General features: G+C 33.9%; 1 protein-coding gene across 1 annotated transcript in view; it reads left to right on the plus strand.

The window, feature by feature from the left end:
- The window catches only part of Kcnh7 (potassium channel, voltage gated eag related subfamily H, member 7), a 442,427-nt gene that overhangs the window by 394,185 nt on the left and 21,113 nt on the right, over positions 1-27,129 (plus strand). The window contains exons 9-12 of the mRNA XM_013518746.1: positions 3,002-3,201; positions 18,416-18,668; positions 21,781-21,986; positions 23,792-23,867. Coding sequence (XP_013374200.1) covers positions 3,002-3,201; positions 18,416-18,668; positions 21,781-21,986; positions 23,792-23,867 — 735 coding nt within the window. The remainder of the gene's footprint in view (positions 1-3,001; positions 3,202-18,415; positions 18,669-21,780; positions 21,987-23,791; positions 23,868-27,129) is intronic.

Below are 27,129 nucleotides of genomic sequence, written 5' to 3' on the forward strand. Positions count from 1 at the left end.
TTTTTTTTTTGGTTTTTCTCCGGTACCGGGAACTGAACTCACGACCTTGCGCTTGCCAGGCAGGCGCTTTGCCGCTGAGCTAAATCCCCAGCCCCCGGTTTTATGTTTCTATATGCCAGCTGAAATAAGTTTAAATTAAATTTTAAAAAGAACAATATTGAACATTTTTTGAAGAAAGACAATATGCCACCTTAACCAATATTAATTTTACATTAACCAGCAGCCTTTAAAACTCAGTGGAAAAGAAATAGAATAATGTACATAAGGAGGAGAAAAATCAAGTAATAAGAAACTAGGACAAACTAGAAAATGATGGAACTAGGAGATAATACCAAGTCCTTGAACAATTATGTTTGTGGAGTCCCCCAAAATGGGGGAAGTAAGTTGAAAACTACAGGAATCAGAAAATAACTGCTGAAATTTTTCTAAAATTGAAGAAATGATAAAATATAGATATGAAACCATACCTTTACTAGAATTTTTAAAAATCATGAGCACAGAATTTCCTGAGATACATTTCAATTTTTAGTTCAAGTATTCAACTACATACATAAAATCTAGATGTTCCTTGTTGACCGGAAGTGGGAAATGCCTATTTACAATCTAAGCTAATATTTTATTTTATTTTGATAGCAAAATACAGATAAAGCTATAGTATTTATTGAAAAACTAAACAATAAGATTGCTTTTCTGACCTTTCTCTATCATATATATTTTTAGGTAAAATGCCTAGTATTGATTGTGTGCTCTCGGAACAGATTTCCTGAACATATATATGACAGGAATATTTTAGAGACATAACACCATGCATAAAAATATTTCTAATATTACAGTCAGGATGAGTAAAGTAATGAATAAAATATACTTCTCATATAAGCCACAGAAACCAGTTTCTGGTAAATATTGGTTTTTGGCTTTTTAAATTAGGCTTATTGGTACAATTTAGATATACATAATAATCACATTCATCATAGGGAATTTTCACCTGTACATGGTATATCTTGATTCCTCTTATTTCCCATTCCCCTCCCCTCCCTTCAACCAGTCTTTCCGTCCTTACTTACAAAGGTTTTTTCATTTTTCCTTCTTTATTTTTTTTCTTTTTCCTTCCTTCCTTCCTTTCCTGCTTGTCCCTTTTTAGTTCCCCTTTCCCTTTGAACAATTTCTTCTTATTTCACAATATTTCTTACACATTTTGTTCTTATTAACACTTACAGTTGTCTCTGACAAATATTATTAATTCTTGTCTTAATAAGGTGTTGATTTACTCAGATTAGAAACAATTTAGACCGCCTGCCTCTTTCAAGGGAAGATAAAATTTAAACAGCTGATATACCATGTAGAGAATTAATCTCTGCTACACATACCAACACACACTCAGCACAGAAGTTCATGAATTAGTCTTGATTTCCAGAGAAGCAGAATCAATAGAACTTGGAGGGATAGATAGATAGATAGATAGATAGATAGATAGATAGATGATACATAGATGGATAAATAGATAGATAGATAGATAGCCACATGAATATAGAGATACAATGATTTATTTTAAGAAATTGGCATAAACAGTAATGAACTGATAGTATGATTTAAATTCAAACACAAGAGAATATTCAATCCCAGCTTAGACACTCAGGAGAGAGGGGATTTCCCCTTTCTCCTCCCATTTTGTTCTATTCATTCCTGAAGTGGACTGGATGGGACCTACCCACATGGTGTTCTAATCAGCTTTACCATCTACAGGCTTCACCTCCTTGAACAGATCCAAAAGTAAAATAAATAAAATGAGTGCCAGTTATTTCTCATGGACAATCTCTTACCTGAGACATAGATAGTAAGCAAGGAAATGATCATCAAGTTTGATAAGCAAAGGAGATAATCTGGAAAAGAAAGCAAATGCTTCCCAAAACATGTCACTTTAAAACATGAAATCTGGCCAAAATCTACATTGAATAGAAGCCATTATTTGCAAAACATATTTTAAGAAAAAAAAGTGTAAGTTGAACATTGTTAGCTGTTTTGATGTTGCAGCTGCTTTCCCCCACCTGCTTGGTACACTGCTTTGCTAGCACCCATCATATGCGTCATCTCATCCTACATACCTGACAGTTACCCAAAGATCCATACAAAGATTACATATCATGTGATTTTCTGTATACAGTATACAGAACACTCTTTTTTAGAATCATTAGAAACTGAACACAAATATGAAAAGGAAAAGAGAAAAGTGTGTAAGAAGCTTATTTTAAGTAATAAAGATTTAGCCCATGAAGCACTAATGAGGGTGTGCTAAGTAGTAAAAGCATAACAAAGGCTATATGGCAGTTTCTCCCTATAGATGAAAGAAATAGAAATATACTTTATTTTCCTCACAAAATTTATACTGTATGCAAAGGACTATGAAAATGAATTAGAATAAATCTTTAAACCTACACAAATGAACACACTAAGAAAAATACATATTCCTTAAAACAGCTGGGTATTTATTAGAAAATCAAAGTATTCAAAATAAGCTTTAAATTTATAACAGATGTTTTACTTCTACAAGATTAGATTTGAGGCTAAGAGGCAGAGACGTCACAATTTAAAAATTGATATTTTAACTTCATTTCAAAAAATGGTTTTTAAAATCCCTCAAAATGTTTTATCTCATAATTTTTTTTAAAGAAAGAGTATTTATGGTGATCCATGACATGACTTTTTGCTAATAATAAGATGGATTTTCCAAATGCATTTCATCTCTAGTCATAAGGTAATATTATGAATAATATGATTTTGTACTTTAATTTAGAATCAGTAATGAATTTGAATATTTTCCCCTCTAGTTCTAACATTAAAATTAAAAAAATTTAAGTCTTATTAAGTATTATTTTTTTCTACTTGCCCCACATATTTGGAATATGATAATCAAAATCTACATACTTAATACTCTTAGAAGATAGATATAGATATATATATGAATGCAGTGTTCTCCCATAACTTTATTTTTTATCCAATCCAGCACTAATGTATGCAAGCATTTTTGGAAATGTTTCTGCCATTATCCAAAGACTATACTCGGGAACTGCCAGGTACCACATGCAGATGCTGAGAGTCAAAGAGTTCATTCGCTTTCACCAAATCCCCAACCCTCTGCGGCAACGACTTGAGGAATATTTCCAGCATGCGTGGACTTACACTAATGGCATTGACATGAACATGGTATGTATTTGTTTCCCAAAACGGAAGCACCACAGGCATTGAAGTATAGCCACAGTGAAAAGGCCAGTCTCACCAGCTTCGAACCCCTTGCTTTTGTTTTCTTCTCTCAGACGTTTATTTTCTTCCCCGGAGATAGTGTCTCATTCTCAATTCATGGCATTGCATGGTGCTATATCTAGTTATACTGTGTGGCAAAGGCATTATAACATGATGCAAACTGATATAACTGGGTATAGTTGAGTTCCTGCTTCCGGTTAGAGAAAGAATTGCTTTAGCTAGAATTTGGACTCTCACTGTACGGTCTAGTTGCCAGCATCCAAAAAAGTAGCTGAACCCGTGGGTAATTAAGATTTGGCAAGCAAACTGTAACAATTACGATGTCCCCAAATGGAAATCCAAGATTAATACATCTTAAAATGTAGAAAATTTTGAAAATTGTAGGTGAGGTTAGAGAGTTTCAGTATTACATAAGCATTTTCTCTTAGAAAGTTTCCTGCTTCTTTTAACAATAGCTTTTCTGCATTTTAAAAAATTAACTTTGTGCCCTTTTAATGTACATGGTTTAATGAATGTTTCCTTTCAAGGAAGAAATATGGATTCCTTCACACATTTTAAACAAATTTGACATCAACAATCACTTGGCATATCCCCACCTCCCACATCACTGCTCAAATAAATTAACACAATTAATATTAATATGGTCCAAAGCGTTTTTAATTATTTTTACTATTATTCCTTTACCTTCCCTTATGACTTTAGAGATTTATTTCTACCAATAAGTTATACAACAAGTTTAAATTTAATGATGTAGAGCCATAGAATAATAAAAAAAAAAGAACTAAAATATGACATCTCACACCTGACTACTCCTCCTCTGGGAAACAACCATTTTTGAATATTCTTTAGAAAATAAAATCACTCAAATTTAACTATGTCAATTGCAAAATATAATGTTTGTATAAGTAAACCTGTAAAATTTTGATTGATATTTTTGTTCCACCTGAATGATTCTAACATAAACACATACAAAAAATTTTAAAACAAAGATGCAAAATTAGAAGTAGTGGTATAAGAAGCACTGCAAATATTTTCTAACTTGAGAGACATTTACATGTTTTTCATAGCTGGGAGTGACTTATTTGACTGAGAAATGCAGAAATATTACCGCAAAACAATTCTTTGAAGAGCTAGGCAAATTAGTACATTTCAGACAAAATTTTAGTTGGACTACATGAGTTAATTCCAATGATCCCAAAGTTTATTGTGAAAAGAAAAAAACAAAACCACTTAATAAACTGATTTCCCAAAGGAACTTCTTGATCTTGCAATAGAGCAACTACACATTGGTTACTTTTATGTATTCCATTAGTATTCTTATTTAATAAAAGTCTCAGCATTAAAACCTGTTGGGGAATCTCTATTGCTGGGTTGGCTGAAGCAGTGTCAAGAATTTTTAACCAGAAAAACGTGTCACTTAATTTTATTGCTCCATACTGCCAGATTACTTTAAAAACAGTACTGAAGTGATTATTTATTTCCCCTCTCCATAAACTCTAGTTTTACAACCATTTTTATGATATAAAGTCTATTTTGTGACAATTATTTACCTTTCATTGTTTGAGTCTATTACCTATGAATATGGTTTATATACCACTTGCCTATTTATAATGTACTTATGAAAGATTTATCTCTTTCCTGTCTGCTTCACACCTTAATACATGGAATCACAACACCCACCGGTAAGAACAGGAGGTATTTATATCCAATTTAATTCTGTGTAAATTGTGGAGAACACCCTTGTTATCTGTTAGGCTTAGAGCTTGTTAAGTGATTTCCAGTGTTAGCTCTGATCTTTTGCATGATGTAGCAGAGGAAATACAAATCAAGAAACTGGGAAAGATGATATGAAAGGGGCCAAGTACAGAAAAGAAATTCTTAATCTTAATGGAGACTTGACCTCTCACAATATTTAATATACAGTTTCCCATTTACCACAAAAATCTACTTCTCTGCCCCAATTTCCACTCTGGTAAAGATTTTGGGTATACGGTTTGCATTAGATAATTGTCATAAAGAAAATGTCATTTTCTTTCATCATCCTCTATTTTCATGATGTAGGTGCTTTTCTTTCCTCTCATCTGCATGCCAGTATTACATGATCCTGGAATGTGTGAGCTCTGAACCATGTGCCGCTGAAAACTGCATGTGGTTTTGAGAACTTGACTTGCACGAACTTGTATGTACATGTCTACATTTCTCATTTTGTGACTGCAAAGTGAGTTACAAAAAAATGAAGTGCAAGATAACTGAAAATTCAGCCAGTGGAAGATGCTTATTTCAAACATGATATGCAAAACAGAGTTGACTAGAGAAAAGCAACTGTACTCATAGACTATTGAGAGGTAAAAGAAAAAATCAAAGTGGACTTTTGTACCTCCAAAATCACATCATTGGTATTCTTATCTCATTAATTTATTGTTAATTAAGTTGTAATTTAATAGCAGTTGATACTGATTTAAATATATGTATTGTGATACATAAAATACATCAAACTGTTGTATTTTACATCAGCATTCCATGTTATTTCATTTAAGTATAACTTTAAATATAATTTTTCATAAAACATTTCAGTCATTTTTGCTGTTCAGCATGTCCAAATGGATACAAGGTTCCCAACCACGATGAGTTAATGGGCCTAAAATTATTTTCAGGTCCTAAAACATTTGATTGTTTGGTGGATCACAAATGACTAGGGAATAATTGGTTTAAAAATGTGACTACGTTCCATATTCTCTTCATCTTTTATTTTTTGGGAAATCTATAGCCAGAATTTCCCAGAACTGAAAATATTCTGGAAATCATTATGGACTCCTTTTCACTTGAACCAAAAATGGTCAGAGTACAAAAGGGAAAGAGCCAAGATAACAAAGTAGTAAAAGGAACATGTTCTTTAGATTCTAATTTGGGGTTAGGATTTTAAATACTACCTCAAAGATGTGCCCAGGTTCATTCTGGAAAACCCATTTCTTTCTATCTACAGAAATTTAGCAGAGAATGAGGGTACCCTTTCTCATGTTAGGGCTGATGGCATGTCAAGTAATTTCTCCAAATGAAAACTTGCTTCTGACCAGTCTGACACTCTGAGGTTATCCAACATTGTTTTAGTTATAAAATTATAAAATAACGCAAGTCATCCCCTACACCAGTGTAGAACTATGTGTCATCACATCACACACAAAATCCTGGCTTGAATGAAGAACAGCCCTGCTGCCCCGGGCATCCCTCTGGATGTAGGGAAGTAAACCATTTTTGACAGGACCCACTTCATGGTTTGATATTAAACTAGCATGGAGGAAATGCCTTAAAAACATTTGATGAGTAATTTATTACTCACCTAAAAGCCCTATCCTTTCACTCACCAGGATAACACCTGAGTAACAAGAAAGAATACAGGATAGGAGTTCGAAGTCCCAAGTACTAACTCTCAATGTGCCACTACTCTTGGACAAGTCACTCAACCTCTGCAATTTTATTAAACTTTCCATTTTCAAGTATCTTTAAAGCACCAGTATTCAAATATAACTGTGTAAATCATGAAAGTTTTTGTGCCTAAAGATGGAGATTCGACTCTATCTGCTGCCCACACCCTCCACTGCCCATGGTGAACATCTGAATCTCCCTTATAGAACATCTGTTTCTGGATAGAAGTGGCTTCAAAATCACTACACTAGGTGGTGGAGACTGCTGATGGCAGAGACCCAGAGGGGATTTCAGGCAAGAGCAAGGACAAGAGTCGAGGCACCTATGCAGAGCAGTACAAGACAGAGTTAGGTAATCCAGAACCACCTTTGTTTCATTTATTTTAGGAAGAAAGTGGAGTAACTGAGTGTTGTTTACTCAGGAACATTCATGGAGGAAATTCTAAGAGAGAGACATAGGGTATGAAATAAGAACGCTGGAAGGGGAATGATTCTTCAGGAGAGTGGAGAGATAAATTTTTCTTGAAGACAGGTAACAAAGAAATGAGAGAAGGTGAGGGTGTCAACCGTGAGGGGTAAAAGAGGAAGCTTGACAGCATTTGCACTGTATGTTCCAGTCTCCCCGGTCAGGGAGAGACTAATTTCCGCAAAAGCAGAAGGTGTGGGATAGCAGTTGAGCTGAAACAGGAAGATTTTTGGAGATTTCAACCAAGAACCAGGTTAATACTCTAAAAATACTTAGAATCATGATAAATTCAGTGACACATGCATTAGTAATAGACATGACAAATAACATCAATCAAACTGGCCAAGAGAATAGTAAGTGAAATGTTGCTTAATAGAAATCTTCATTTCTTGGAGCTGATACAATTGCTAAGGAACATTTTGATAACATTTGATTTCTTTTACTTTCACAACTCTTCTCTAGTTTTTCTGTTATTTACTAGTATGGCCTCCTCCACAACCAAGCCTGACCTATCTCTACATCCACAGTCTTTCTCTGGTCCATCTAAAACTGGACCGACCATTCCCACACTGAATAACTTCATTTGTGGCAAAGCTTCATATTCAGATCAGGTTGCTTTAATATACCAGGATGAAATCTGACCACCGAAGCTTACACTTTTATTCATTTCAGCAACTGGATAAAAACAATCCTTGTAACACTAAACCTCATCACTAATATAAAGGCAAAACATAAAATAGCATTATTTGCCTTCAAGACTATATTATTTTATCCATCTTATGTTTTTCTAACTATCTATACTGGTCTATATAGATATAGTATATAGAAGAACTTCACTTTATCATAGAATTAAATAAAATTACTGAAAAAGATATCTTCAGTAAATCAGGGTGTTGAAGTCCCAGCTACTTATAAGCCCAGCTACTTGGGAAGCCAAGGCAGGAGGAATAGAAATTTAAGGCCAGCCTAGGCAAATTAGCAAGAGCCTGTCTCAAAAAATAAAAAGGGTTGGTGACTTAGCTCAGTAGGCCCTAGGTTCAATCCCCTGTAACCTCCTTACATGCTCCCCTAATAGTGCCCTCAAATCTGACCGGCTCTGCACATATTTAAAAAGGTTATAGATATTGGCCAAAAATCTGCATTTAAATAATAATACCACACAGGACTCGTGTGCATTCTGGCATTCTGCAAACAAATGCCCAGTACCATTTAGGAGTTGAATTTTATGCACAACTGACTTGAGAGGACATTTCCGTCTGCATATTGATTAACTGACAGGAATTTCCTAGCTAGATAGTAAATTTTTGCATTATTAACACAAAAATATATCATCACTCTTGGTCATCTCCTGTAAGCAGCTTCTGAAACGTACGTGTTTAAGAAAGGCAAAGTTGATCTGTCCTTGTTATTTTACATGAAGGCTACTTACCCTAAACTCAAAAATATCATGAGACCAATAAATGCCACCTGGAACTCTCAGACATGAACAGTGGCCAGCTTAACACAGGCTCTGGATTTTTCGAGTTGTGAGTGGTACTATTCAGTCATCCTTCACAGGTGATGATACAGACATCATCCTATCTCCAACCATCATCCAGAAGAGAAGGCTTACATACAGCTAATATCTTACTGCTTCCATGCAAAGTAGGTCTTCAAGGATGAACTGCAAACTTTAGCAATTTCTGAGCCAAGAGAAATAAGGACAGCATGACCCAGGGCTTTCTATACGAGGAGCAGGCATTGCAGAAGTGCTGCGGAGGCAGCAATCACACTCGTGCTTCCGTTACTCCATTTGTCACCATTGTTCTCCTAACAGGAAGGTGGAAATGGTGTCTGAAATTGTTTTTATACTCCTGAAAATAATAGTCTTGTTTGAGAAAAGAACTCTAGAGTACTGTTTCTAGTGTTAAAGGATAGGTAGGAGTAAAGGAGTAATTCAAACGCAATTCAATTTCAGATCACTTAATATGGATTAAGCCAATAATAAAAAGTAGATCATCGAAATACATTTCTAAAATCTTCTTGGGAAATACAATTTTAAACCTCTTTTAATTCATGCTAGAGTTAACTCAGCATGTCTCAAGCTTAAAGGAATCAAAGCATCCCTAATGTCCCTAAAAGAAAATAGTTTCTTCAGTAGAAGACATGCCAGTGGACTAGGAATTTACATTTTTACTGACATACTCTATCTAATATGTCATATCACTTAATCTTTTAAAGGGGTGAAAAAAGGCAGAAATAGTTCATCCAACCTATATTATCATGTAGCCTTAAAACAGCAACGTTTCAAGAAATTTACATATATTTTCATTGCTTTTCTTGACTCAGACATGTTACACCAGGGAATGAGTGTGGATGGGAAAAATATGTACTCACTGTAGCTCTCATACTAGACACACCTTCAGAACCTCTCTCAGTTTGTATCTTGGATCCTACTGATTGGTTCCTGAAGTCTACTTACCTTGGAGACGATTGAATAAAAGATTTTTTTAAACCTACGGTTTTAATATTTGACATTTTAACAGATACGGAAGAATTGGCTATTACTTTAATGATATTTCCCTAGCTATTAATTAACATAAGCACCATTTTATATATGTACATATACATATATCTAAAGTATGTGTGGACATACATGAATATAGTCATTTGAATTTTTCCATGGATTTTCTATTTATAGCTTTTTTCCATTTTATTAACTGTAATTATTTTACTTAAAAAACTCTTTATAAAATATACATCTCAACTGCTCTTGTATAGTTTAGAGTCATCTTCTATTTTAAAAGTCCCAACTGCTCTTGTATACTTTAGAGTCATTTCCTATTTTAAAAGTCCCTACTCTATCTTTGGATTATACAAGCAGTTTCATAAAAAAATTTTGGCATATGACTAAAAAAAAACTCCATAATCTGAAATCTATTTTTCTAAATGATTTTCTTCACATGAATGGAAGATACATTTCTAGCAGAATGTATTAAATAAAACAGTTTTCATTTATTTAAAATATTAGCTAAGCTATAGATTATATTATCAGACGTAGTTGAGATACACATATAGACTCACAAATCTGCTCTACTTGTACATTTCTATTAAAATATACAGAGTGGTACCTCTGTTGTCAAACTCAGTTTGTTCCAAATTCATGTTTGAACTTATTTTTCCCATAAAAATAATGCAAAACCAAATAATTAGTCCTCAGAGCCAAAAATTACACTTATAAACTCATTTTTCCGGGACTTTAACAAATGTCATCATGATTTCTTTCTTGAACTCTATAGTGGTTCTCAGTTTTCCTCTCAGCATTACTGCTGATGTCACTTTCTTTGGAGCCATGGTTAAGATATTTTATGCAAATAAAGAGCATAAAGAAGGCACGATGATGAATGTTCTAGTGCACGGACACAGCATCATCTGTTGTCTGGGTGAGAGCAGTGCTTAGAAGGAAGTGTCACCCCTTTGTGGTCAGAGCCTAGGTTTTTCTCAAGTCAGATTTTCAGTATGACTATAGAGCAAGGTTACCGACACTGTGCAGATTTTTTTTTTAAACTTTCCTGTTACAGTAGTGGAAAGTTTAAGCTATTACTGTATGTCATGTTTTAACACCTGATAAGATGAATAAACTCACACTAATCATATTTTTCCTTTGTCTTGGCTACTTGAGCACACATATTCTTCCATATGTAATGTATGTCTACTTTTATTCAATTTCAAAATACTCCATGTTTGAGATAACCCAAAATGAGATTGTCAAATCTAGCTTAGAAATCAAAAGTCATAAGACCATATCAAGATTTTCAAATGATTTTAAAGATATACGTAGAAATTTTTCTTTTCCATATGAATGTGAGTTCTGGCTAATTTAGCATAGTATTTTAAAATTGATGAAAGAAATAATACAGATATATCTTGAAGATTTCCTCTTGGATGGTCTAAGTATGCAATTACATTAGCAGCAAAAGTGGTAAATTCATTCTCCTTTTTTAAAATACTAGCTATTGTTGCGTTCACTAGACTCTTCAAAACAATGTTAATGAAAATGGCTCCACCATTAAGGCTAATGCTTTTAAATTATCCTTTCATTCCAAAAGTAACTCCTACTTGGTCATAGAAGTTTTTATGTTGTTGCTTCTACTCATTAATTGTTTAGTATTTTGCACTAATTGCACTATTAATTTATGATAATATTCATCAGTGGTACTATGGTTAAATGTTAGAAAGGAACTAACTGGAAGGTCTTGATTGTTTTAATAGTAAGTCTTTATTTACTATTCTTACTCTACTATGATGAATTATTTCCTTTCTCTTGGTTCATATGGGTTATTTACATTTTGTCAAAAATTTATCCACTTGAGGGCTGGGGATTTAGCTCAGCGGCACAGCACCTGCCTGGCAAGCGCAAGGTCGTGAGTTTGATTCCCAGTACCAGAAAACAAAACAAAACAAAACAAAAATTTATCCACTTGATTTTGACATTTAAAGTTGTCATAGAATTGTATCTCTTATAAGCTATTTCATATTTTCTGTATGAACACAAACGTCTTCCATTTCACCCCTAAACGTATATTTTTGTGCTCTGTTCTTAAGCACTCTTTCACAGTTTAACATATTTCACTATATTGTTTTTGGAAAACTAACCCTTATTTTTATTTATCCTTGATACTCTTCTTTCCATTTTTTGGCATTTGCCATCTTTTGTAATTTTACAATCTTCTTGGGGAGTACTTACATATATATTCCTTCATTTTCATTATTTGTATTATTCTGTTATTCTGAACTTTTCAATTAAGGACTTTTGTTATTTGAGTTACTCTTTTGTAATAATGAAGAAAATAAGAGAATACTTCTTTAATTTAGAGACAAAAGTTCCTATAGTAGTCTAGGATAGTCTTGAACTTTCTATGTAATCCAGTCTGACCTCCAAGTTGTAATCCTATTGCCTTCATGCTTGTCTTTAGCCATACCTTAATTTGAGTCAGGGTTATAGTTTAAATTTCCTTCTAAGGAGACTTGACCCAGTACGGCTATTAACTGAAATGGTAGGAGAAGGAAGAGAAGGTGTAGAAAAGATTCTGTTTAGATTTTCAAGGAACCTTTACTGGTATTAAACTGATTCATCACTTATGTATCTGTTATCCAAGTTGATATGTGACAGAGTGTTGTTTTGTCCGTATATAATATTCCTTAGTGATGTAAATTACATGCTTAGTACTGATAACTTAGATGCACAATATTACTTGATTCTTCCAAAGGTTATAAATATTTCCACAATCATGAATTTTACAATGTTCTGCTTTCCCAACAATATGATCAGATATAGCAGTCTTATGTAATAAAATAATTTCTTATTCTTGTCAATCCTGTGATGGTAAAACAATAAAAAAAAGGTGACAAAGCAGTGTGAGCTTCAGACTAGGAATGTGTATATCTAGTAAAAACTGCTAAAAGAGCCTATCTGTGGCAATCAGTGGTTAAAACGTATTAAGTACGTAATTACCAAAGGAACATGCAGTGTATTTGTGTCATATACATATTTTAATGCCTAACCATAGAAACAGTATAATCTAGAATGATTTAGAAATTCCAGAATCCATTATGTTAGGACATTAGCCTCTAGAAACAATAAAAACAAGGTCTACTATTTTACAAATGCTAAAGATTTAGTAAAAGCTGAATGCCCACCAGAAAACAATAGTTCTACCAGAGTCAAGAAGTGCTATAAAATGTTAAAGCTGTACTCATGTGCAGAAATTTAAGATTTAATATATTACTTGCATAATCTATTTGATAGTCACGCTTGAGGTTTTAGCACTTCATAGGGAGTGTTAATTTGTGTTTTGATTAATCCTAATTTGTCAAGATTTAAGTATACTTAATGACCCAGAAAATTTCCCTAGAAAATTTCCTAATGACAGTTAACATAGCCACCGAAGTTGTCCATATGATTAATCTGCTATCTAGGAGAACCATTTACCACACTCCCACTGTCTTTCTAAATGTGCCCTAGTCAGTCTGAGAATGTTCCCATAAGCAGCTATATTAACTGAACAAATGAAAAACATACATCCCAATATAGGTTAACCCTTTCTACTATCAAAATATGAAGCAGAACAACTTAGAATATCCATTTAGATTGGATAGCACTGTAAAGCAAATTAAGAGTTTTTCAAAAAAATTCAATTACCTACATTTCCAAACAGACTCTAAAAATATGTAGTCACCACAAGAGTTTTTGCAATCAGGACTAAGAACAGCAAGCACTGGATGTCATGTCTTAAATTTGAACAAAGAGTAAGTTTATTGTCAATGTAAATGTGTATTTCTTTATTTAGAAATTATTTTCCATCAGCAACAAGTTAAAATTTGACTGAAGTAATAAATATCTCTTTTCTTCTTGAAATGCAATAGAATAATGACATGTCCAAAAAAGAAAGAGAAAACTCATTAATTAAGCTATTTCTCTGCTCAGATACTAATGATTGCCACCAAGGACATAAATGGTCATTTATGACAGTCATAGGCCTGGATCAAACTTGTTTTCCATTTTTGCCCCAATATATAAAAAGTAACATAATTACTAAATTGGTATAAGTTTACACTAAAGAATTAAGGTATTATAATTAATGGGACTTATCTTTCTTATTAGTACATATATCTAGTCAGATATTTAAGGCTTATATTAATTTATATTAACTTTAGCGGGTATTATAGAGAAACTGTGAATGCACATACTACATAGTTACAAATAATAACAATAGCATAATTTGATGATATGTCAGTATATGCACAATGTGATTAAAAAATACAACTATATGGTGGATGTTCAAATAAAGGATTAGATCCTTCAATTACAGTAAAAGAGACACACAGCCACTAATACCCCTCAAATACTTCCCTCAGCTCAAACCCATTTATCCCACCACTCTTGCCAGTTTTTGAACACCCTAAGAGCCTTAGTCACACAAATTCAAGTAAGTGGAAATTAATCTTGCATTTATAAATTATTCAGGTGACTATATATCAAAATAGAGATATGGGATTTCTGCCAACCTTCAAAAAAGTTTTCCAGAACTTCAAAAAGTTTTTAAAATCTGCCTAATTCCAGCCATTATCAGAAAAACAAAATCAGAGCTTTATTTTCAATTAACTGTTACTTGAAGTTCATTTGAACAGCCATTAATATTATAAATATAAATTATAAATGTCTAAGTTTGGCATGAGAAAGGAAGTCTGAGAAATTCTGTTAACTTTGCAATTAAAGTTAATTCTGTTAACTTTGGTCTGATGTCTGTAAGAAAGTTTTGAGGACCACTTGTATTTTCAGAGCATATTTTATTCATAATGATGCGGTATAGCCTAGTATCAGACGTACAGTAAATATTTCACAAATATTTGTTAAATGAATCAGAATTGGCTTTCCAGGCTACAAGCTATGTGACTAATGCTGGGTGCTGCATCTTGGTCTTTAAAATTAGATTGACTCAATAAAATAACAGCCACACATGCATAGTGGAAGACACTGTGTACCTTTGCCACTTTACATTTGACATATAAGAAGATTGTGCAGAGTGTACTCAAAATGAATATAACAACCACCAGTCCAGCTTGTGTCCTGATCTGTATGTAACTATTTAGCATAGTAACGTTCTGTAGCCAGGTCTGCTAGGTCTATATAAATAGCTGGGTTGTAAATGAAAAAAAATTTAAGTCAGGGAGTTTAGCAGAAGAACCAAATTGAACAAAACAAAAGGATAATTAGAGAGCACAGAAGGGAATCAATTTGTCCCCTGGGTAAATATCTATGTAAAACTATCTCTTACTTCCCATTTTTCTCCATGTAATTTTGTATCTATTCCACTGCATCTTTTTTTAACTCTCCATAGTACCCTTACTGAACCATAATTCAGATTATAATTCGGACAATTTATTTGAGACATCAAAACTGTTGGGGAAGGACAAGATTTAACAACTGAATTTTAAATCCCATTGAGTTTGACTTGAGTAAGTGATCTGACTAAATTAAGAAAGTGAAAGATTAACACCACACAAGATTTCCTTCATCTAGACATGTGTGTGCCTATCTCCCTGGAACCTCCTCCTGGGAAAACAAAGGCTCTATGACATCTCCGCTTCCATGCAACCTTTTCCACAGGTGTCACTTCTAATAGAATGAATGCTAAGGACAAAGGAAATTGAACAGGGAAAAACTTTCCCAAGTACCCTTAAAGTTTTGTGGGTGATTCCAAGACTACTGGAATTCTAAAAATGAACTTATGCATTTATTTTATTAACTGCTTACTTTCAAAAAGAATTTAAGGCCATAACAATGAAATGCTCAGTGCAAGGAAGCTAGACCACTTAAGAAGCCAAAAATAGGAAAAAAGAATACAGAGATATGCAAGAGAGAAAGGGTTCTTAGAATGATGGTACCTGGAGGAAAACTATTTAAACTTTGCTGAAATAATAAACACAAAAATAGATGTAAATTTCCCTATCAGGCACACCGAAGAAACACAGATGTCTATCAATTTCCAGCAAAAGTGAACATACCATTTCTGCAATGAGTATGTGTGCAATGAGTTTGTGTGCCAAAAAATAGGAAGTCAGAGATAAATTGTCTCTTAAATTATCTACTATGCATGAGATGATTTACATACATTCATATGTAATCAAGGCCACACGATTGTGAAGTTAATATTAATTTAATTTTAAAGAGATAAAATTGAATCTTCAAGAAGTTATAATTTGAACAGACTCAATCTTAGGAAGTTACTTCAGTAGAACATTTAGCTTATACCTGTCTAAATCCATAGCTCATAGACTTAAAGCAGTGAGGACTCTTATTTCTCTCTCATCTTTGCCTTCCAGTTTAATGGATACAAACACACACACACACACACACACACACACACACAAGCTTTTGGTTCTGTTACTAGACTACCTTCAGGGAGACTTTACAGAAAATGCCTGAAATTAAAGTTACAAGCACAATATTCTCATTCCACATTTGTAGTCACAATTATAGCCCCCACTTATATGAAGTACAAAATGCCTTCTCATATCTTATTCCACCATACACCTATGTATTTTTTTTTTTTTTTGAGACAAGGTCTTGGTATGTAGTTTAGGCTGGCTTTGAACTCACTATGTAGCCCAAGCTGACCTCAAACTCATTGTGATCCCGATGCCTCAGCCTCTTGAGTGCAGGCATTGCAGGAATATACTACTATGCCTGACAACCTATGTCTTAACAGAAAGATGCACATACCTCATTTGTTACATGTTGTGATGTTCTATTCATTTTTTTCTGTATGAGATCATTTATGAGTTATGCTGAGACTACAGTAGTTGGTTTCAGAGAGAAATAAATCATGCAAAGATGAAAAAGCTGAGGTAATTTTGTCCTATATAAGTCTCAAAATAGTTACCATTTCAGAAAACAGGATTTATACTTAGTGCAACTTCGGTCTAGCACCACCTGACAAAGAATCTGATGTGACTGTCTAGGTAGTAGCAGGAATCAGTGGCACAGAGAATTAGTTCCTAGAGAGAAGCTGAGTTGATTGACATAGGAGACTGCCAAAGACTGGGGAGAAAATCTACACTTCAGAGGAAAAACTAGAGACAAGACAAATTGTGTTAGAGAGATCTTCATCCCAAGCAGGAAACTGGGCAGGAGTACAGTCATTTAGGCCAAGCCTGAAAGCCACAGGTAAGGGGAGACTTTGCTGATGAATGCTCAGGGGCTCATATCCTTCCTTTGGAACGTGGGTCTCTACAGGATAAAAGTGTGAGCAGCATAGAGCTGGGTGAACAATGTCTGACGGTGGGCACCTTATGTATTGGACCTTGTGGTTGGCTTCATTATTGTGAAGGCTCTTACTCTGCAACAGTGAATTACAGAGGAGTAAAGTCACTTGCACAAGAGTCACCTGTGGCAAATTCATGACCAGAATTTCAGTTCTATGGATTTTCTTCTGAAATACCTTCTACCCATTTCTATACAACGAAGGCGATAAGAGCGCAGAATTATGTCTATTGAGATTCATGTCTCATATTGATCCTTTAGTATCATATCACAGTCTGATCACTTACATCTCATGGTGGTCCAATAAAAGGAGAATCCCTATAGATGTTTCAATGTTGAAAGTACTAATAGTTGTAAGTACACTAAAATATGACTTAATTTGAAGTTCTTTCCTGTGCTAAATATATTTGAATTGCCTTAAAAACAATTCATGATTATTTTAGTTATATTGAATTGTGCACCAAGATGGAGTTAGAAAAAGAAAGTCCCTAAACTGAATTATTGCACTATGATTTACACTGCATAATAGCCCATCCCAAAGCATATTATTCATATAGTCAAGAGAAAGTCAGAGGTCAAAGTAAAGCCTACATGTGACGCCCGAAGTAGTAAGACACAGAGAGGCACGGGTTGTTTTGACCCATCGTATACCGGGAATCTAGAAATGTACTGTAGAGTGTATTGAGTTCAAATTGAATAGCACATGTCATAAACTATTGTTTAATCCATTTCACAAATTTAAATTAACCACTGAATAGGCTGTCAAAATAGTAGCACTTCAGAAGCTCATGTATGCACTGTAAATTCTCACAATTTCTATTTCTGAAAATTAAAGTATACTTTTAAAGTATGTTTACTGTTCTCCTTTCCTTTCTCTATTTTCAGGCTTATCAAAATATTTAGTTTTAATGATGCATACAGAGAAACATAAATAGTCCAAGTATTGTTAGCTAAGAGCACTGCCTGATAGATGACATCTACAAATTCCATGACTGCTTCAAGATCAACATTTTTACTAATTATACCTAGGATATATACCAGAGATGGCAATCTAAATTGACTTGAAATTCTATCACAAGGTTATCTTTCTAGTTGTACTGCCTTTGATTAGTTATGTCTTATTAATTGTCACATTGCATTATATCTGTGCACAGTATGATCCTACATAACATAATGCAGGGAAAAGAGAAGCAATGTGAAAAGTTGCAGGCATAACATTTTAATGAGACAGCGCTTGTGTTGAATCTGAATACCTGCAGTTAATTCAGAGAACAAGTATTTGAGTTAAAATTTTTGACATGTTTAGCAAACCAAGTATTCATTAAAGTAGGCGAGGTAGACACACTGGAAGAACACCTGGTGACAATTACTACATCCGCAGTTCCTTGAGCAAGAAATAGACTTTATACAGGTTGAAGTACACAGTGCGCTGGTAGTATGAAACGCTTTATCTTTCTCCTTCAGGTCCTAAAGGGTTTCCCAGAATGCTTACAAGCTGACATTTGTCTACATCTCAACCAAACTCTGCTGCAAAACTGCAAAGCTTTTCGAGGTGCAAGTAAAGGTTGCCTTAGAGCTCTGGCAATGAAGTTCAAGACTACTCATGCACCTCCAGGAGACACCCTTGTTCACTGTGGCGATGTGCTGACAGCACTGTACTTCTTATCCCGAGGCTCCATCGAAATCCTCAAAGATGACATTGTGGTAGCTATTCTGGGTGAGTGCTTTAGAACTGAATACTGACAAATTCAATCATTACCTATAGCTGTTAGTAGGTGTAGCAGTACATAATTTAAAATGATAGGTAAAAGGTGAACTTTAATACTGGTGTGTAATTCAACAGATGTATTTAAAATGCAATTCAAAACAAATTGACCTTGCTGGAGATATGTTTTAGTGACTGTCTCAGTTTTCCTCCAGTGAGCAAGTGCTTCAGTGATTCTCTTCTGTTTGGGCAGCCATTTAGACATTTGAGGCCAAACCTATGAAAATAGCATTTTCTTCTCATTTTAGACAACTTTGGCTTCATGTTTTATCCCTTAAAATCTTAAAACAAAGTATAAAAGTACATGTATATGCTAGCACGAGCCATTGTCCTGTTATGAAGTGGATTTATGTTCTGTGAATTTCACATATTCACTGTATACTTATACAAATAGAACTATGAGTTTATATCTAAGTAATATGAAGCTCTGAACAGAACGTCAAGGATAAAGGTGATGATGAAATTAAAATTAGTAATAAACTGATCAGAATGCAAAAGCAAACCCATGTTTTAATCTGTTTTATCTATTTTAATATAAACTTATGCCACATGACTTTGTGGGATTTCTTCAGACTATTAGGACAGAGGGGCACAGCAGGGGACCAAAGCAAGCCAGGTTTGTTTCCATTCCGACCAGCTAACAAGGAAGTTTAAGGACCACAGTTCTCAGCTAACATCCACTGCCAGTATCTCTGAAACTTCCTAGTTTTTTCCAGCTCCATTTTAATAATGAGCACGGAATATAACAATTTCCTTTCACTTCACTCTAGATGTTTACAAATGATGTTTCCTTTGCTTCTGTGCAAATCCGGAGGGCAGCAGGGCAGAGGACCTCATCCACAAAGGAAGACATTTGAGAGATTCCCTATGCAATTTAACAATTTTATTATGATTACAATTTTTTAAATTTTCATAAAATCTGTAAGATACAAAATTTGGTTCCCAATCTAATAAGCAAACCAACAATGAAAGCACTCTAAATTACGTCAAGGCTAGTAGTTTTCACAAGATTTGGCTTCGACTGCTTAGCCTGCTATGTGGCCAGGAGGAGCATGGTCCCCTGCATTTCCGATCTTCAGTCCTACTTTTCTGTGTAGTTAAGATATGATATTTGACTTCTCCCCTATTAAATTCTCATTTGAATAACAATGTTATAGCAAATTTTACTCATTAGAATTTCGTTGTTTAAAAGACTTTGATAGTTTTCAGAGAGGGTAGTTCTCACAGGTATATGAGGTTATCTAACAAGATCTACAATGACATAAACAGGAAAATTTTCCCTAAATCTAAAAAGAAGCTTCAGAATAGGTTTAAGAAAGTGCTATTTTACAGACATTAAGGATCCTTAAAAGTAACATAATCAAAACACTCTATCAGAATTTAGTAAATTCACATATCACACAAGTATCTTGATGTTCAGCAATAGAAAAATGGCCCAGATATTCAGGGAAAATAGCAAAAGGAGATTCAATAGATCGCATATGTGAGAACACTGACTCTAGAGTCACAGTGCATGGGGTTTAATCCTGGCTGCACTCTCCCTCCCTCCACTTTACCCAACTAAGAAGGTCACCTTGGGCTAATCAGTTTACCTCTTTAATCCTCTTTCAGTATTTATAAAATTTGGATAATAATTAGTAATTTCTTCTTGAAGTTATTTGGAGGATAAAAATGAAATAATATAAAACAATACACCTAAGCATTTGACACAATGCCTGTCACCTACTTAGTCCTCAAAATAAATTATTAGTGTTGCTGTCATTCTTATCCTTATTAATCAGCAAGACTGAAAATCAGGTGGTATAGCTCGGTAGAGGTGATGGGGGGTGGGGGTTGCTGAGTAGAAGCCAGATGCTGAAATTACTATGGGTTTTAGAGAACACAAGCGGTCAAACTTTCAAAGCAGGGCAACCTCTTCTGTCCCTCTCTTGGACAGATGCTTTCTTTCCCTCAATAAAAATATTCTGCTCTTAAAAAAAATCTTTCAAAGCAAAGGCCACTTGATGAAAGGCATGTCTACATCTGTTGAAATGATATAACTAGATATTTTAAGTAATTGGGCAATTTTATAAGAGCAATACAAAGATGGTTATTAAGAGAAATTAAATCTGTTCAAGAAGGAAGAGGAATATATATACATATATACACACATATATATAAGAATAGCTGGGATGTTGATGTCTGATGGTATATTGAAAGGAACAGTTAATGCTTAAAATTTTTTATATTTTGACCAATTTTGCATGCTTATATCTGGTAATCTGAGCAACTGATTTGAAGACAACAATACGCAATGGAACGACCATTAATGAACTGCTACCATCTTGTCTAGTGAAACTGTATTATCTCTAAAGTTTTATTAGTAATTATTATTTTATTCCCTTTAATACTTTGAACAATCTTCCATTCTTACATCTGGTTATCTAAGCAATGTAGTTGAAGATAACAATACGTAATATAACAACCAGTTAATTCCTATCATTTTGTTTAGAAACCCTGTGTCACTTTTAATGTTCTTGCTTTGCTTTGTTTATGTCTGCGATGTTGGTATGCTAGTATTGTTCTTTTTTTCCTTACTACTCTCTCTAAAATTTTTTTAAAAATTTCTGCTCTAATCATCTAAACTTTGAAAGAACTCTACCATAAACTGTTTCTTGGCAGTCCCTCTGGAATTTATCCTGAAAGCAAATTTATATCTGACCCGCTGTGGCTTTTCTCATGTTTCTGGAAGTATCTTTAAAATACTTTATGACAATAATTTTTGCTGGCAATGGGGGGAGGGTTACCAAAGTGAAAACTTGCTTGTTATATTCTAGATACATATCCAAAGACTCACAACCAGCAAATGAAAGAGATTATGCAAGACTAGTGACTGCTGGAGTCAAAATTCCATTCAGCCAACATGGATGGGGCAGTCAGTCAGTCCAGACCCACCAACTTTGAGGCCATGGGGTCTTATATTTGAAATCTGTGACTCCGGAATTTGCCAGTTGGCCAGTGGTCTCTTTCTGCTTTTGGAAGAAATATATTCAGAGTCCTCTTCTTTCATTTTTTTTTTCTTTAGGAAAAAATGACATATTTGGAGAAATGGTTCATCTTTATGCCAAACCTGGCAAGTCTAACGCAGATGTAAGAGCTCTCACATACTGTGACCTGCATAAGATTCAGCGGGAAGACTTGCTGGAGGTTTTGGATATGTATCCAGAGTTTTCTGATCACTTTCTCACAAATCTAGAGTTGACTTTCAACCTAAGGCATGAAAGTGCAAAGGTATATTTTAACCATATCCTTATTTTTGTATTTGTGACATTTTATTTTATTCTTGAATTGCACAAATACTTCTGAAAAATTAAACAAAATGTTGCAACAAAACTTAAGAAATTCTAAATATAGAGAAGGAAAGGGCAGCTGGATACTGAAATGTAAAGTAAACAGAAGGAATCAACCTACTTACTTTTAAATATGTTGAATACTTTTGAATATGTTGAATACTTTTAAGCATGTTAATTAAGTTTTACACTTCAGAAACCCATAGGTGAAATATGTAGGTTAAAATGGCTTGGTGCTGACTGTGTCAATTATTTGCAAGAAATAGACAATTTTAGGCTATAGATAAAATATCCATTCAGCTATTATTTATACCATATACTGGTTACCACTGACTTTTCAATAATAATGGAAAGATTAATGTCATTCAGACATAGGTCCATAATCAACAAAAATTTTAACTCAAAGAAATATAAATTAATTATGTGTTACAGTAGACTCAAAATTAATACTGCAAAATGAATAATATATGGTCTAATAGAAATAATATTTTAAATAATTCTCCACATTATTTAACCTAGAATAAATTTTGACAGTAGTTCATGAGACCTGTCCCTGAGCTTTTCCACTATGATAATAAGTCTTTCTGAACCACTACTATACTATGGATATAGGAATTATGTGGTAGCCCACAATTTATTAATAGGTTATTCCTCCTGCATCCCTTTCTCCCCAGAAACTCCCAGCCTTGCCCCAGTCCTAAAAACTGTTTCAAAATCATAAATCAAGTACTGGGCACTTGATACTTGCCAGTATACTTACATGCTAACTAGTGCACTATCTGGAGAAAAGATCTTTAAGTCCATATCCAGGTAAAATGTAGATTTAATTCTTCTTGGAGCTAGTTATTCTCAGTCACTCTGAGAGATATAAAGAAAGAGAGCAACTTTTAAGGTGCCAGGGTGCCATTCAATGCCCAGATGTACCAGCTCAGATAAATGTCTCTTTCCAAACACCGAAAAGATAAAAAATTATTCAGGTGATAAAAGCTTATTAGGAGTGTATATTATTACAGTGGTTTTAATTCAGTAGTTTCTCAAAATCCTAATCAAATGTCACCAATTTCATTCTAATTTAATCTTGAAAACTAACAAATAACTATCTTAGGTTGTTTCTTTATTTAAAAATACAGGCAGCAGAGGAATACAATAGGAGCTTCCATTTTTATTTATAAGATGGATATTTTACAGTGAACAAGAGGGGAGAAGGAGGTGGGAACAAATATAATAAAGGGCTCTAAACATAATGTTCCTTGAATTCAGCAACTTCATACTTGGTACTATGAAATTTAACCTTGTGATCATTACCATGTAATTTAAACATCATAGTTAATTATAATTAGCTTGTACATTTTTCTGTGCAGTGATGATTCTGTAAAGTTTTAAATTATTGTTCTTTTTCTTTTAACTTTACCAAGTTGCATAAAATACAATCACCATAAAGAAATAATTTGCTTCTAAATACTGAAATCATCTGCAAAAATTTCAAATAAATAACTTCAACTATGATTACCTCATCAGATGGTGAAACTACTAGAATTATTCCATCAGTCCATTTTATAATTTAGAGGCAACCATTAGGCAAAGTATTGCAACTGTTTGCTTGCAATCCAACAATTGACACTCAGAGTGATTGAAGTGATATGAAACAGTAGAGAATGGTGACAATTCATTCTATTTTAGCTGGGTAACTTCCCATTGCATCTTTATGATCCACTAACAAAGGCTTATCTCTTACTATAATCACAGTCCATGAATGATTCTGAAGGAGAAAACTGTAAGCTGCGAAGGAGGAGACTGTCTTTTGAAAGTGAAGGAGACAAAGGTAATTCATTCTATTTCTAAAGTTTAAATCTAGTGCATGTGGTTTTTAGATGTTCTTACTAAAATTCTCATTATAGTTCTGATTGTAAGAGTAAATTTCATGTAGGCTTTAGGAGGATAAATTCTTTGCTTTGTAAAATAGCTAATGATTTTCTGGTACTTGCTGGATAGTTTTCAACGTCATTCAATAAAACCATGTGATATTCACAAAGACTTCACAGATAAAGAAATAAAGTAAACTGGTTAAAAAGTGGAGGCCAATTAAGAATAGCTGAATAACTGCATCTTAGAGTTCTGAGCAGAATGTTGTGGAAGGAGGACTTCCCTCTGTTACAGGCCAGGAGCTGCCCCACTTGCATGTATGATATGGATGAAACTATGGTGTAGCCTTTCAATTGTGGATTTTATAACAGCAAAAAGTACACCCCAGTGGGTACCCAGGTGGGAATATGTTGAAATGTGTCTAGGCGGGTAAGAGTTTCATGAGCAGCCTTCTATTTTTGCTCCATACTGATCTCACATTCTAGTTATAATCTTTACTTGGTCTCAAAGCAATATCTGATACTATGAATCAACTCCCATCTTTTTTTCTTGAATGTTCTTTCCTTGGCACCTGCAGTACTTCAGTCTTCCTGTGTGCCTTATCTTCCCATAGCTTCAGGTCTTGCTGCATAGCTGGTACTCCACAAACATCAGTTGAAAGAATGAATGAAATAGATCTGAGAATCCTCCTTTTAATTCATTTCTTCTTTTGACCTCCCTCATTCAAGTGCTTTTCATGTTTCTTTTCTTTCCTCTTGGAATCATTTTTCTAGAAGAAATCATATACCAGCCTTAGTTTGTACTGCATATCAAGGGAACTAAAGTGCCCTCTTATCCATGTACGTTGTTTCTGTATTTTTATTATATCATTCCTTTAACTGGATTTGCCCCCTTGTTCTCAAATACACAAGCTTTGTAACTTACTAAATTATGATTTTATCAAGGTTGATCTCCAAGGATCACTTGTTTCTTTATTTTTTAACTTTAAAGGAAGAGAACAAAAACTAACACAGACTTAACGCAAAATAACACAAAACAAAACAATACACAATTTCAAACAAGGTGATAGGAAATCAATAACGGTTGTATTACATATCATTATCTTCAAACTGGTTACTCAGATAATCAGATATAGGCACATAAGATTGATCAAACAATTAAACATTAACTGTTCTTGTCAATAAACAATAGAAATTAGTAGTACAATTATCTTAGCTATCTTTGTGTGTGTGTATATATATGTGTGTATACACACACACATATATATACACACACACACAATTTTCCCTTCTTTCTTTCCTCTTTTCCCTCATTCCAGTTGTTCTTTTGTTTTGAGCAATTTCTTTCCCTCTTACAATATCAATTTTATTTTTCAGACTTTTTTACTCTTTCACATTCTTATACTAGAGAGACAATACGATGATTACACATGTGGTTCTAATTTATTACACTGACAAGAATGATCTCTAGCTGCATGCATTTACCTATAAAAGCCTTGAGTTTGTCTTTCTTTATAGCTGAGTAATATTCCATTATATTAAAATACCACATCTTTTATATCCATTTCTCAGTTGATGGGCATTTAGGTTGTTTCTATGATTTAGCTATTGCAAACTGTGCTGCAATAAACATGGATGAATATATGTCACTGTGGTATAATGTTTTTAGTTCTTCCAGAAATATCTCTAGAAGGGAAATAGTTAGGTTGAATTGGACCTCTAATCCTAGTTTACTGAAGAATCTCCAGAGTGTTTTCCAGTCTTTGCCCCAGTCTACACTCCCAGCAACAGTGGAGAAGGATTCCTTTTTCCCCAAAGCCCCTCCAACATTTGTTATTGGTTGATTTCTTGATGATACCATGTTTTCTGGTGTGAAATGGAAATTCGGTGTTTTAATTTGCATTTCTTGAACGACTAACGATGTCAAACAGTTTTTCACATATTTATTTGTCATTTGTTTTTCTTTATCTGAGAAGTATATATTCTTCACAGATGCCCATTTTTATATTGGGTCTTTGAATTTGGAGGTCCTGATTTTTTTTTAATTCTTTATATGTTCTAGATAGAAATCCTTTATCCTAGGGAAAGTTGGCTAAATTTTTTTCCCAATCCATGTATTTTCTTTTTACTCTGTTGGTGATTTCTTTTGATGTGCAAATCTTTTCTATAAAATGAGATCCCAGTTGTTGATTCTTTGAAGTATTTCCTACGTAACTTGGCTTTTGTTCATGAACTCTCTGCCTACCCCTATGTCAAGATTTTTACCTACTTTCTCTTCCAGTAGATATAGTGTTTCTGTTTTAATATTTGTATCTTTAATCCATTTTAACTTTAATTTAGTACATGGTGATAGACATGGGTCTAGTTTTAGTCTTCGGCATGTAGGGAGCCAGTTTTTCCAGCTCCATTTATTAGAGAGGTTATCTTTTTCCAGTGCACATGTTTGGCCCCTTTGGTCAAAGGATCACCTATTTCTTGATTTCCTTAAATGTTTAAGGTGTTTTATGAATTTTGAAGGTACTTTCCTATTATGACTTTGTCCCAGTCTGCCCTATACAGTTGCATAAATGGTGTAAGAATTTTGATAAATATTTGTTCAGTAGAACTAATAGTTCAATTCTTTGGTCAACTGTAAAGCAATAAACCACTCATAGATTATAACTGTTTTGTATAATGATCTTTTTCTCTCAGTGACTTTTTCTAAAGTTGGAAGTACCGTCAAGCTGTTTTTCCATAAGAGTTAAGCTAAATCCCTTATCCCAAATAAATGAAGAACAGCTTAACCATACTGTCTATATAATAAAGTGACCTATGCATTTGAAGATTTGTCAAATCTGCCTTCAATCTTGTTCAGTATCCTCATTCTTAAGTAAATAATTTAACACTTTCATCTCCTGATAAGGCCCTGAAATCATGTCAAAATTGACATTGTAGTCATGCAGTCAGACAATTCTATTGATTTTGAAAAATTTCTTTTTAATCACAGACCTCGTCCGTGAAATGCATTTTGTTCATAAAGTATAAATAGCAAAATATTTCACTATCTACAGCTCTTTGAAGTTTCCTGCTGTGTTAATGAATTACCATGAGCTGGACAGTGTGAAAACATAATTAACTCCACTTATCCAGAGTTTAAGAAACTGTTTCAAATTACTTAGAGTTCCAGGGTGCTGCAGGCAAGTGTAAAATTTTCAAAAAGACACTTCGTCCCTACCATCCAAA

The sequence above is a fragment of the Chinchilla lanigera genome, unplaced genomic scaffold, assembly GCF_000276665.1.
Source record: "Chinchilla lanigera isolate Chin_1 unplaced genomic scaffold, ChiLan1.0 scaffold00048, whole genome shotgun sequence".
In the NCBI taxonomy this organism is placed as follows: domain Eukaryota; kingdom Metazoa; phylum Chordata; class Mammalia; order Rodentia; family Chinchillidae; genus Chinchilla; species Chinchilla lanigera.